Source organism: Pempheris klunzingeri, chromosome 17 (genome assembly GCF_042242105.1).
Source record: "Pempheris klunzingeri isolate RE-2024b chromosome 17, fPemKlu1.hap1, whole genome shotgun sequence".
NCBI classification, from domain to species: Eukaryota; Metazoa; Chordata; class Actinopteri; order Acropomatiformes; family Pempheridae; genus Pempheris; species Pempheris klunzingeri.
In genome coordinates, this window is record NC_092028.1 from 4,708,239 (window position 1) to 4,721,486 (window position 13,248).

Genomic DNA, 13,248 nt, shown 5'->3' on the forward strand with positions numbered 1-13,248 from the left:
CACACCAGAATTACATCGGATGGGCACGGTCATTCTATCAATTTTAGCTTGTCAACCACACTGATGTAACCAAATCTAGTTCAGACTGCTGACACCACCTGAAAGTTAAATTTAGCACTAGGCCTCACCCATACTGGTCCCAGTTATAGACCCTCACTATTAACTGTAGCTACCAAAAAGGTCTGTGTTTCAGTTTGTGTCTTCAGACCCGCATGCCACATTTTTCACATGCGTTGTCAGCCATAATCTGTCTTACCTTGTAAATCAAATACCTGAAGTTCCCCATTAAAAACAAACAACAGTTTTCCAACAGACTCCAGTGCATTTTATTATGTTTGCTCAGATATTCATTAGAAACAGCCTGCAAGAAACCATTCTCAAGGCAGATATAAATTAAAAATGTCTTTATATTGTTTAAGATTATATTAATGCTAATAAATTTCCAATGAAACCACAGCAATGCTTTCATTCCTTTTAAAATGAGGCATCACTACCAACAAATAGTGTGTTTCTTCCCAGCAGATCACATTTAAAAAGCTCACCAAGCTGCACGGCATTCAAACAGAGCTTTGATTAATTTTGAGAAGATGGAAAAAGAGAAAACAAATCTGGCGTGAACTGTGGTGACAGATTTGACGGTGAAAAAGTCTCCCCTCACTTGACTTGGACAGTTCATTCTCAGTCATTAAGATTTAGCCACACCAAATGGAGCAGGTGGTGACAGAGACAGCCAAGCTTGACACGCCCAGAGGCACAGGATGTCTGTTTAGAGCTGCAGCGACTGTGAGCCAGAGCTGTGGACTGTGGTGGGAGAAGCTGGAGAAAACTGACTGAGCTGAGCACTGCTTTCATGTGTGCTTGTGTCACTATCTCTGTGGTGGACTTTCACATGGCTTTCACTTTGATCTGCTTCATCTTCATCTGCTTCTTCTCAATCTTCTTCTGCTCACGCCGCTGGGCTGCTTCCTGAAATAAATAAATAAACACTGAAATTGAGAACTATATGCTTATTTGTTGATGCTTGTCAAAACAACTGTTCACATTTTGGGAACTATGCTGATTCACTTTCATGCTGAGTTAGATGAGCAGATACCGCTCTTACGTCTGTATGGTAAATGCAGAGTATGTGTTTCATCTGTACAAAATATCTACTGTAAAAGAGAGAAATGCAGTTTTCCAGTGGAGTTACGTGAGCAATAATTTCCTAGAGCCACAAAAAAATGAACACACTATATCTTTGTTTCGTCTGCACAGAATCCAAAGTGTAAACATGACAATTTAGTTTTAGAAGTGTCAGTAAGCAGATTTTGTTTTGTTTCTCTTCATGCTAAGCTCACTAGCTGTCTGCCTAGCTACATATTTACCATCAAGAAGTGAGTGTCATCAATCTGCTTATCTAACTCTTTGCAAGAAAGCAAATGATCAGGTTTCCCTAAATCTCAGACTATTCCTTTAGATGTCTTTTTCTGGGGTTTGTGTGTGGCATTTCTGATTTCAGACCTCCAGACGACGTTGTCTCTCAGGGTCCTCCTCGTTCATGATCCTCTCCTTCTCGGCTCTCTTCTTCTCCTCCCGGCGTGTCTGGGCTGCCTCCTGACGCTGAGCGTGCGTCTGCTTCAGGAAGTTCTCCTCCACACGGGCCCGGTTTCTGTCAGCTTTCTGTTTGCCCTGAATATACAGGGAGGATAAGAAAGTGACTCATGGTTGCACTTGAAACTTTTAAATTAAAGGACAAAATAGCACAAATATCTGAGTGGTCATGAGGATGTGGCACCACAGCACAACAATTCTGCTCACCTCTCTGTTGAGACGGAGTTTCTTGACTTTATCGATACTGTAGATCACCATGTTCATGAGAGGAAGCAGACTGTCCATGTCTTTGGGAGAGGTGTTGCCCATACCAGGCACTACACACACACACACACACACATTTAGTATGCATTAAACACATTTGATTTGACCAGTTATAGGACCATCATCATAGGATATCGTGAAGATGTTTTCAGGTAGCAGTACAGAAAATGCTCACCATTAAATGTAAACAGCAGCGTCTTCTTGGTCTCAGGCAGCTTTAAGGGCTGACCCTCCCTGAAGAAAAAAAAAAAAAAAGCATGGGAACTTTTGGTACCACATAGAAAATAAGAAAATGCTAACTAACTTTCATGAGAGGGATTAAAAAGAGAAAAAGATGAAATAAATACTTACTCTTGCATAACTTTTGGACCAGAAAATTGGTCCGAGAAATGGATGGACTCAATCTTATCAGCATGGTTGGTGATATAATGCACCATCTAAAAAGTCAAACATAAACACATGAGAGGGTTGTATTTAAAGAGAAGATGATGTTGTCGGCTAAATCAAGAAACCCTGTTCAGTATTCTGAGACGCTGCAGTGCATTTTGTTGTGACGCTGTATGCGACTTAGGCGTAAAAAAGGACTTTACCTTGTTGTCCATCACCCCATCTGTGACCTCACCCATCTCACTTAGGATAGCCAAGGAGTCTGGGAGTCCATATTTAGCCCCAGACTTGGGCTTGTCACCGCAGAACTCACTCTATGGAAAGAGAAGAAAAATTATGGTCATTTTTTAAAATATGAATGACTGGTAGGTAAAAGAACAAGTCAAAATGTCTATAGTAACTACAACTACAACTGCGCGACAGCTTAATATTGGATCAATTTGATGTACACAAGCTGTGGAGGATATTTACCAAGTCCTGCATCTCCTTCTGAAGCCTGGCCATGGCCTTCTTGGTGCCGACAGCAAACACAAAAGTGTCCATGTCCTCATCATTAAGAGTCACTTTGATTTGCTACAAACAAACAGACAGACGCTATTGTTGAGATGATTATTGTGACCACGAGATTACTTTTAGAAGCAGTGCAGAGTTTTGTGTTCCCCTCGTCTCCCCACAGACTCATTTGACTGATACACACCACTTGATCACAGGCGGGCCTCATCATCCTGGCCAGAACGTTAAGCAGGTCCTGTCTCTTCAGAAACTAAAAATAGATCGCAAGAAACATTATAGGACTGTGTATCTAAAACAACACAGTGACACCAACACACGCCTATACTAGACACCTAGACACATCACCCATACCTTGAGCTGGATCAACATGCCCTCACAGCACACGCGTCCAGAGCACCACAGGTTGTAGATATGTTCATTTTCCTGATTCAGCTTCCCAGTGCTCACTGCTTCTTTACTGGTGCCATCATCACCTTCAAATAAAAATTATTAACAGTTAAACAAGAACTGCTTCACACTAACTGTGACCATTTCATGCATTTGGCCATAACCAGGCACAACACACAAGCAGATGTATTTCATACTTTGTCCCTGTTGTATATACTGGAGACAGCTCAGGAGTGGAAGGACTCACCCACTAGTGCAAAGTTGCTCTCTAGAAGCTCTCTGTGTGAGTTGAACCAGGCCTGAGCGAGGCGACTGTTCTTGTTCTTGCCAATGATGTAGTTCATGATGTAGGCCAACAGGCCGGTCACCATCAGGATCTCCATGTAGTAACTCTCCCAGCTGTTCTGCAGATGTGCAGGGACCTGCAGGGAAATCATGTCATCATTCATGTTACTTGTTGGCCAACATATACATCAATACCAATATATCCGCAATAAGCTAATTTCAGCCAATATATTGACTAATATCGCTGGCTGTAATAACTATCAGTGCAACTAAAACAACAGGAATTTAGGCCAAAAGCAACCAGTTGCTTCCATGATAACAGTTGAACAGTGAATTGTCTGAACCCTTGTTAACCAGCCAGATTAAACTAAAGAAACAGTAATCTGCATTTTTATCGCTTCATTTTATCCTCGAAGTTGTCTTTTTATTACAAAGTCAACACACACCTCATTAATCAAGCCTTATAGTAGAAAATTCCAAAACATGAATGCGTGTACAGTACAATATCTTTTGCAGAAACTCTGCACACACTAAGAACCAAGGCAGATCACAATCAGCAGAAGACAGCATGTGAGAAGATTTTAGCAATAAGCCTGGCTTACCGTGTGGATTATGAGGGGGTCCTTCATGGAGTGGCCTGTCTTCTCCATGTCTCCAATCCCCTCAAACTCCTCCTGATCATATTTGCTGTATATGTCTTGATCCTAGGGAAACAAGTTGAATTAGCTTTGCTACAGTCTGTATAAATTAATATAATGACAACATTTTTATCTGCTTTATTATGGAAACTGTGCTCAAAAAAAAGATTGTAACACAAAGCAAAGTACCTGCGTCTCAGAGTCCTCAAAACCATCCTGGCCATCCTCTAGCTCCACAGTGGCTTCATCTTCATCTTCATCCTCTTCAGGCTGCGAGGACGGTGAGACACGAGGCGGAGGGGAAGTTTCTGTGTCTGCTGCCAGGTCGTCGGCCATGTCCTCAAACTCAGCAAAGTCATTGTCATCAAAGTCTGCAAGGTCCTCACCATCATCAAAGTCATCATTGTAGCGTCCCCTGGAGACAGGAAGGGCCAGGAGGAGCAGTAGTGCGGGTATCAGGAGGAGATTGGCACCTCTCATGGTGGGACCTGCACTTAAGTGGAAAAGGCAGAGTTAGTGCAGCAGACAGGAAAGCATGTAAATAAGGGTGGTTTAAGTCGCCTAATACAAATGGGAAGGGGGGAAAAAACCTTACACACCCTTCCAAAAACAAGAAGTAAAATCAGTTCAATTTGTTAACTACTGTGTGTTGCAACTTCCAAGTGTATTAGTGAGAGTTTCCTTATCATCATCATCATCATATAGTTTCTCTCGAGCACTTGGAAGCAGAGTCAACCAACTACAAATCATATCTGGCCAAAAAGCAATGACAAAACTAACAACGAAAAAACATCTGGCCTGAGTTAAAGTGTGAGCCAGGTTAAACTGGTCCACAGTACAGTAACCAAGTCTCGGTCCCTCATCTCACAATGGCTATTCACGTGACAAATCCCTCCGGACCGAGACTACCTTGAAAACAATGACTATTAACTGCGAAAGGAAAGGAACTGAGCCAGTGCTTAAAGTCCCTGAGTAAGCTGCTCATTTCCAGCGCTGTCGCCTCGCGAACAGAAAGGATCAACCTTTATTATATCAAAATAAAACATTTGTAATGACAATGTGAAACTACTGGGGCAACGTGAAGGCTGAGCTCATTCACACTTAAGGAGCTGTCTGAACTGGGTGAGGACTCAACCAGCAGGCTGTCGCTAACATGACTAACTTTAGTCGACGATCCAACCATTGCGCACGTTTGCTAACAGGCTAAAATAGCAGACACAATTATGTTTGTGGCATTTGAGTCAAACTAACCCAGTGTACACGCCTAATGACATGTGTGGGATAACACCACTATCCGTAATCATCCCAAAGTACCAGACCCATCCCCCCAGCACTTACTCACTTTAACATTAGCCGTTAGCAAAGCTGGCATTAGCATGCTAACGGTGGCTAACTAGCATGATACCTTGTTGCTAGCAACCAACCATTTTTTCTTTCTCTCTTCAACACAAACTGGTAAACAGGGGTTATTAAAACAACCGGAGTACACTAAACGAACAAGGAACTCACCTGGAGAATTACGGTGACAACAAATATATCGCTGGCTGAGCTCGAGTCGCCTGGACTGTCCTCGTAGTGATGTTACGCCTCTAGCAGCAGACTACTATAGACAGGACTGACCTTTCAAAGCAAAAGTATCGCGGCAGGATGTATCAGTGCCTACCGAGATCACGTGACACAGCCTCGCCTGTTCATGACTCTGATTTGGTCGGAAGTTTAATTTTGTAATTTTGTTTTACCGGAAGTGTTTGTATGCTGTTACCATAGCGGCCTTTACTCTAGTGTAGTACGTCCATAGTGTAGTATGGTATACTTGTGTACTGTGACTCTTTAGCGCCGTTCAGTGGACATGGTACGTAACTACAAGTCTGGTTTAAAATATTGTTTATATAGTTTGAGTTCATATTGTTATAGCATATTATGAAATGTGTGGAACATATAATGAGGTAAAAATACAAACCCTTTGTTGTCTTTTTTCCCTACTTTCAGAATTATTTTACATGATGCTAGTTTCTTACAATACAACTGATTTCACCTATGACCACAATTATGTGTTCTGTCTTTTTTTTCCCACTTGGGACTTTCTTTATACATACATTTTTTTCTATACATATATCTAAGAGCGCTGTTGGAGGGAGGCTGAGATTCAAGAATTTAATTGCTTCCTGCAATTGTTGTGCATATGGCAATAAAAGAATTCAAATTTCACAGTCAAAACCACAGAGGAAATGTACCCTAGGTAATATTGAGTAAATCATTCATTAAGAAAACAGTTACAATAATAGCAATAATAAAAATAAAAACAAACTCAATCAAAAGACGTACATGTGGTGATCAGAATCAGAATTACTTTAATAATCCCCAGGGGGAAATTGCTTTTTGTTACACACAACTCCAAAAGACTTCAGATAAACTTCAAACACAAAGTAAAATATAAATATATAAAAGTATGAAAAAAAAAAGATGTATTAAAAATTATTATTACAAATTATTACACGAAGGTAAATTACTGCACCAGGTGAGTCCAGAGTCTTATAATAATAATAATAATAATAATAACAACAACAACAATAATACCACTACTACCACTGGTAAAATGTCTAGTGTCCTTACCACATGTAGTGTCTCAGAAAGGCGAGTGCACATAACATATTATTAATAATTCACAGAGTTTTACCAATGATATCTACTCAGGATCATAGAAAAAATGCCTCAATAACAATAATGCCAATTGTATATTGGACGCTTCATCTTATCTTGCAGCACAAATGAATCTTCTGATCAGGAGAGTGCACTGCCCTCTGATGGTCACGGTACGTAATTACATCCGGTCTATTGTACAATTTTTATTTTGAATGTTCCAACTGGAATATTAAGTCCACTAATATGTCTTACTTACAGTAGTGATCAATGGCACTAGTGAGTCTGCCTTCTAGTGTCTCCAAGTGGGACATGATTAAATAATTAATTAGACAAGGGTGTTTTTCCCTGTGTGACCAACGGACTCTCATAATTCTGCACTCATGAGCACAACCATAAGCTCCACATAAATACGTGCCCATAGAATACCTCTTGTTTGTTATATTGTGAACAAAACTTTAACATTAGTCACTATGAATGTGGGAGCATAGATGTAATGCCCAAAACGTATCCAGAAATCTGGTTTGATGTGTGTGTTCTGCAATTGTTGTCCTTTAACTCTTCTGTACGCTGCAAACACAGTGTGGTGCTACACAGTATTCTTCCCATTAATCACCTCGTTTGTGCAGTGTGTTATATATAATGCAAAACACAAAGCAAGCCAATAAGCATGTGAAAATAAAAAAAGGTTTTAAATAAACTGACTTATGAACACAAATTATCTGACTATGATGATGTTTCCTTGTTTTTAGAGTTTTTACAGACAGAATTACAAAACTTCTGAACTTCATAAAAAAATGGTGAGTTTTGGTAGAAACTGAAGCAATCCGGCTTCTTGGGTGTGGTGTTTGCCTAATAAACAGGTATTTCTATCGGATTATTATGTTAGATTTTCTATCAAAAAATATGGTTTTAATTATTGTTTTTATTTTGAAAACGAGCGGAAGTCAGTGGTGTTGTATTGGCTTGGTGGCTCCTGAGGTCGTAGCGAGCAATGCTACTCTTTGTTAAGTAAAGTGGTGAGAAATCCTGCTCTTAAACAACATTTGTTCAATTGAACCGTCGCTCTTAGCACGTTTGATGATATTCGCTCCTCTAAGTTAAAGTAACTGCTAACACTTAGCTTGCCGGACTACTTATTTCGTAGTTAGCTAACGGTAGCGTGTTAGCTGCTCGAACAACAGCTGCAGTTGGGGAGGATGTCGCTTCACGGCAAAAGAAAAGAAATCTACAAATACGAGGCGCCATGGACGGTGTATGCCATGAACTGGAGCGTCCGTCCGGACAAACGCTTTCGGTTGGCACTCGGGAGCTTTGTGGAGGAATACAACAACAAGGTGCGCAGTGTGGTTGTGGCCATTCATCAGCTAACGTATTGCTAAAAATGGCAACGGTAACGGTGGCGAGCTAATGCTAATGCTAGTGGTGTAGCTTACATACATATAATACGTACAGGTTTTTGTTGTTATTCGCCATTTCCACAAAAGTAAGAAGGAAACATCCAGGAAGCATGTCTTTAAATAGTATCATCCCTTATATAGCTAAAGCTATTTCTAACCCTCGATGCCCTCGATCAGTCATTAGGCTCGTCTTGGAATAACAGGTAATGTGTTCGCTCCTGTGCAGGTTCAGCTGGTGGGTCTGGAGGAGGAGAGCTCGGAGTTCGTCTGCAGGAACACGTTTGACCACCCTTACCCCACCACCAAGATCATGTGGATCCCAGACACCAAGGGGGTGTACCCGGACCTGCTGGCCACCAGTGGGGACTACCTTCGCATTTGGAGGGTAGGATTTTTGCTGTTGTCTTGCTTGTACAGCATAGAGTGTTCCATTGTTGTCCAGGAAAAGGTGAAACTATAAAATGACGACCTGTTTGTTTTAGACATTCACGCCAGGGAGAGAAACCTGAAAGTATTGAGACCTACACATTCTTATATTTTAACAAATCACAGGAAAAAGCAAAACCAAGAAAGTTGAATGCTGCCAACCGTCTCACTCAAACATGTGAGCGCTGAGGGGTCAAACTCAGTTTGTCGACTGCTTCAGCTGTGAAATGGTCACACTGACCTCTTAAGAATCCTGCTCACTGCTGAATTCCCTTCCATTTATCTCGCAGGTCAGTGATACTGAAACACGTCTGGAGTGTTTGCTGAATAACAACAAGAACTCAGACTTCTGTGCTCCCCTCACCTCCTTTGACTGGAATGAAGTCGATCCCAACCTCCTGGGTGAGAAGTGCACTATTTGATCAACAGTAAAGAGCCTATTAATTGGGCTTTGCTGCTCTTGAGTTTAACACGTTGGTTCATCTTCTCTGCAGGAACCTCCAGCATTGACACCACCTGCACTATCTGGGGGCTGGAGACAGGTCAAGTTTTAGGACGAGTTAACCTGGTGTCTGGCCACGTGAAGACCCAGCTGATTGCTCATGACAAAGAGGTGTGTGTGTGTGTGTGTGTAGTAAAATGTGCTCGTGTGCACATGCTGAAAGAATACTTAGATCAACGTCTACATGTATCTGTACAGGTGTATGACATCGCCTTCAGCCGTGCGGGAGGAGGAAGAGATATGTTTGCCTCCGTGGGAGCTGATGGCTCCGTTCGCATGTTTGACCTCCGGCACCTGGAGCACAGCACCATTATCTATGAGGACCCCCAGCACCACCCGCTCCTCCGTCTCTGCTGGAACAAGCAGGACCCTAACTACTTGGCCACAATGGCCATGGACGGCATGGAGGTCAGTTCGCTGTTGATTGTCTCTGCCAATCAGTCAAAAAAGCCTCACATGTGATTAATTCTCGATGGACTTTGTAGTGTCACTTTTGACTGTGAACCCTTTCCAGTTCTTTAAGCATCTACCACCTCTATTAGTCTCTAGCATTAACATGTCTGTGTGATAGGTGGTTATCCTGGATGTACGTGTGCCTTGCACTCCAGTGGCTCGGCTGAACAACCATCGCGCTTGTGTCAACGGCATCGCCTGGGCCCCTCACTCCTCATGCCACATCTGCACGGCAGGTAAAGACACACATACAGTGTGGGATACTGATAATGTCAAAGTTTATTGCCAAATGAATCTAATACAGTTTTTTTTTTTTGAGGCATGTGGAATTGTGCCTCAAATACCTGGTGAATTGTCGCCCCGGTTTGCTTCTTATATACATCACAGAGCTAAGAAAATGAATTTCCAGATAATCTCTGACAAACGAAGAACGTTGTTTTTCCCAATCCAAACAAACATGGTAGATTTAATCCATTTGTTATTGATTGATAGATAAAAGTGGTTTTGTGTTTTACTAATACAATGTAGTCACAACATTGAGAGGTGTTCCAACTTTTTGTCTGCCTATTTATTTATTTTCTATAATATTAGAAACACCTCTCGGTGTGATGTGGTGCTGTTTAGGGCCTTTGAGGATTCTGGAAATGCCTTCAGTGCAGCAGTAAGTTGGGCTCTGTGCAGTGATAACACACGAGAGGCACAGATAGACTGCAGGTATTAGAGGGCTACAGTCTAAGTTGGGAAACAAAACCATGCCAGCAAAGACGTGTCATAAACTCCCAGCATTACTCGTGCCGCTGTCATGTTTTGGTCATTGCACTTCCATGTATCAGAAAACCCTCAGTACAGGTCTAAAGCATCTCAATGTCTTCTTTGCTCAGCCGACGACCACCAGGCTCTGATCTGGGACATCCAGCAGATGCCGCGGGCCATTGAGGATCCCATCCTGGCCTACACCGCTGAAGGCGAAATCAACAACGTGCAGTGGGCCTCCACGCAGCCGGACTGGATCGCCATCTGCTACAACAACTGCCTGGAAATCCTGCGTGTCTAAAGCTGTGGACACTTTGATCAGGAAGAGAAGGAGCGCAGTTTCAGATTTGGACTTGATATTTGGTCCTCAGCCCACTGCTTCAAGACAAAGAAGAGGTCATGAGTGAACTTTCTGAACGTGTTTGGAGTATCACACACCTACAATAACCTGGTTTACATTTTCCCCTCATCTCTCTCTTCCATTGTTCTTCTATTAAACGTGATTAAGCTCTTATTTATTTTGCTCACAAGGTAGTGTTCAGCATCTGCACAGCAGCTGTAAGAGGCTTTGAACTCTGAGCAGTCGTCTATGAAATTTTTATACTTGTTGGTGTGATTTCAGCCAGCTGTGAGATTATCATTAAGGGTTTAGATGTTGTGTGTTTCATCTGTTTGATTTGTAAAGGTTGATACAAACTACTGTAGATGACAGAAGATGACCTCTCTAATATGTAGGAATATGTCGTAGCCTTCTTGTGGACTCATGCCATATTATTGGTGATTCAGAGATCAGTACATTATAACCTTGTTTACCCCTGTGGCAATTTTACGCTGTTCAATTTTTTGAATGGATGTCTGTCCAGTATCCTCTTTAACAAATGATAGTGTAGAGGCTCAAACTTGTGACCTGTGCATTTTTTGAAAATTGTAAAATAACCTGAGAGGGATTCATATTGTCACTGCAGTGTCTGTCATCATATGGTGTGTTTTAGTTTGGCTGGTGACGCTGTGAGGCAACCGTGTACAGCAGTGCTCAGAACCTACCAGAGCAATGTCGTTCAGCCTTTTTAACTCCGTACTTATTCTCTTCTTCCTCTTCTCTCTTTTTCTCTTCTTTCTTTGTAGAAGATTGTGCTTGGAAAGCTGCATTTCCTTTGTGTTAGAGTGAGTTGTGATGTGGGAAGAGAGTGAATCAACTTTCTGACTGTGTCTGCCTCTCTTTTTTTGTTTTTTTTCAATAATTAAAGGGTCATGTCCTTGTAGCATGCCATTACAAGGCAAAATGTACATACATATAAATATATCAACTCAAGATGTTGGTAAGCCAAGTGTTCATGTCGTAGCTTTTTCATAAAGTTTATTATTGAATTTGCTCAAATAAATTGTATTCCTCCATGTCCTAGGAGCAGTGTGGTCCATGTATTTCTTTTGTGGAGTTGCACGTGCTATACAAATGATGCCAATCCTTATCCTTCCCTTGGTGTGGCTAAAGGCTGTATGTAAAGTGTAAGTGAGCACAGGGCGACCAGATTTGAGCCAGGGATTTCTTGATGTGTAGTCAGATGCTCCACCCCTGAGCTTAACCCACTTCTGTAATTAATATTCACAGGTGTTGCGCTTGCTCTGTTCACAGGCCAATATTTGCCTTCAACATTAGATCCAAAGTGTGCATATCTACTGCTAGATGTGAATATGTGTACAAATGACGCACATCGGTTATAGACTTTAGCAACTTTAATTCTTATCTGGTATTTTCTAGAACCAAAATGTGAGCTAATTATAAATACGTTAATTTCCCAGGTCTTACAGCTCGTGTGTGTCTGTCCCTTTATTTTCATCCTCAAGTGGCTGCTATAATACAAGGGTGATTGTGGTTAACCAGCACTTTCAAATCGCTTTTTTCCAGTGGTGGAAGAGTTACTCAGATCCTTGAAAATACCAACGTAACAATGTAAAAGTATTCTATTACAAATAAAAGTTTTGCCCACTGTAAAGTTCTGTAGTTTACGTGTCCAGTGGGGCTCCTAGTGGGTGATAAGATGATAAATGAGGGAGGAAAGAACACAAAACAAAGTTCTGCTACACACATTTGTATTGTACTATTGTACTGTAAATATTCTCTAATTTCTTTTTATGAAATATTCGATAGTTCTAAAGCCTCCGACAGTTATTTGAATGAATGTTCAGATCAACTCATAGACTGTGAAAAAGAGGTCCCTTAACACTGATTTTCTGAGGGGTCACAAACCAAAATGGTTTTGTTTCATATTTAACAATGCATTGTATTTTCTAAAATCATCATGAAGTGCTCGGGCTAATGGACGTGCTTTGCCAAACAGAATCAAGTGCACATTATCAAAGATAAAGTGGGGACCCGACTGTTTATGGAGCACCTGGTGAGCCAACAACAACTTTGGGTTTAAGTGGATCCAAACAGTGATATATCACTGGTGTGCTCCTTGAATGTTGAACCTGGGTGAGATGGAGGCAAATTTAAGTTCTATCTACAGCAGGTTAATTTAATTTAAACAACTCATCATATTTCATGAGCTCAGTACGGGATTTCAAAATCTTAATCTACTAAGTAACCAGTGACTGTTGAATGTATTATGGTGAGAAGTACAATATTTCCATCTGAATTGTAGAGAAGTAGAAGCATACAGTCACATAACATTTACATACCTCCAAATTGTACTAAAATGTCATATTTGAGTAAATGTTTTTAAGTGACCTGGAGCACCAGCCTTTGCACTCCAGTCTGGTGTTTTCAGTGCATCATGTGAAGCTGCTTCTGTAGGGATGGGAATTAATGCTCATCCTTCAACCTGCACATCAACATGCCACACTGCATATCCATCATTAAATACATTCTCAGTCATCTTAGGAAAGCCCATCAGTCATGGTTGCATTGTACAGACAGAAATTATGTGTACTGTCACATAGTGATTCTTGTGCACTGTGTGTGACACTAGATTTGGAGATGCTGTTCGTACGCCAGTGGTTGGCTGAA

At 41.3% G+C, this 13,248-nt stretch overlaps 3 protein-coding genes across 4 annotated transcripts in view; 2 read left to right on the top strand and 1 right to left on the bottom strand.

Moving 5' to 3' along the window:
• LOC139217353 (pyruvate dehydrogenase (acetyl-transferring) kinase isozyme 2, mitochondrial-like) overlaps positions 1-13,248 on the top strand; it is a 188,728-nt gene that overhangs the window by 79,819 nt on the left and 95,661 nt on the right. The gene's annotated exons all lie outside the window — the stretch shown is intronic.
• ccdc47 (coiled-coil domain containing 47) lies at positions 309-5,687 on the bottom strand. 2 transcript variants are annotated; one of them, XM_070848602.1, is made up of 13 exons: positions 5,574-5,687; positions 4,254-4,552; positions 4,029-4,130; positions 3,389-3,563; positions 3,106-3,227; positions 2,939-3,004; positions 2,713-2,814; positions 2,445-2,555; positions 2,206-2,291; positions 2,030-2,088; positions 1,798-1,907; positions 1,501-1,668; positions 309-966 (listed from the first exon to the last, which is right to left on the bottom strand). In XM_070848602.1, exons 2-13 carry the CDS (start codon positions 4,542-4,544, stop codon positions 886-888), a joined length of 1,473 nt encoding a protein of 490 aa, XP_070704703.1. In that variant the 5' UTR covers positions 4,545-4,552; positions 5,574-5,687; the 3' UTR covers positions 309-885. The 2 variants fall into 2 exon arrangements, with proteins under 2 accessions (XP_070704703.1, XP_070704704.1); XM_070848603.1 differs by having other exon boundaries at positions 4,254-4,557.
• Positions 7,680-11,643, top strand: dcaf7 (ddb1 and cul4 associated factor 7). Its single transcript, XM_070847614.1, has 7 exons — positions 7,680-8,041; positions 8,331-8,489; positions 8,821-8,932; positions 9,025-9,143; positions 9,231-9,440; positions 9,604-9,721; positions 10,367-11,643. Exons 1-7 carry the CDS (start codon positions 7,904-7,906, stop codon positions 10,537-10,539), a joined length of 1,029 nt encoding a protein of 342 aa, XP_070703715.1. The 5' UTR covers positions 7,680-7,903; the 3' UTR covers positions 10,540-11,643.

Excerpts from the sequence above, each read along its gene's own strand:
- ccdc47 (XM_070848602.1), bottom strand. The coding sequence starts at position 4,544 with ATGAGAGGTGCCAATCTCCTCCTGATACCCGCACTACTGCTCCTCCTG. Across the intron at positions 4,131-4,253 it reads TTGAGGACTCTGAGACGCAG|GATCAAGACATATACAGCAA; the intron begins GTACTTTGCTTT and ends TTGTTTCCCTAG. Across the intron at positions 3,005-3,105 it reads GCATGTTGATCCAGCTCAAG|TTTCTGAAGAGACAGGACCT; the intron begins GTATGGGTGATG and ends ATCTATTTTTAG.
- dcaf7 (XM_070847614.1), top strand. The coding sequence starts at position 7,904 with ATGTCGCTTCACGGCAAAAGAAAAGAAATCTACAAATACGAGGCGCCA. Across the intron at positions 9,441-9,603 it reads TGGCCATGGACGGCATGGAG|GTGGTTATCCTGGATGTACG; the intron begins GTCAGTTCGCTG and ends TCTGTGTGATAG. Across the intron at positions 9,722-10,366 it reads ATGCCACATCTGCACGGCAG|CCGACGACCACCAGGCTCTG; the intron begins GTAAAGACACAC and ends TTCTTTGCTCAG.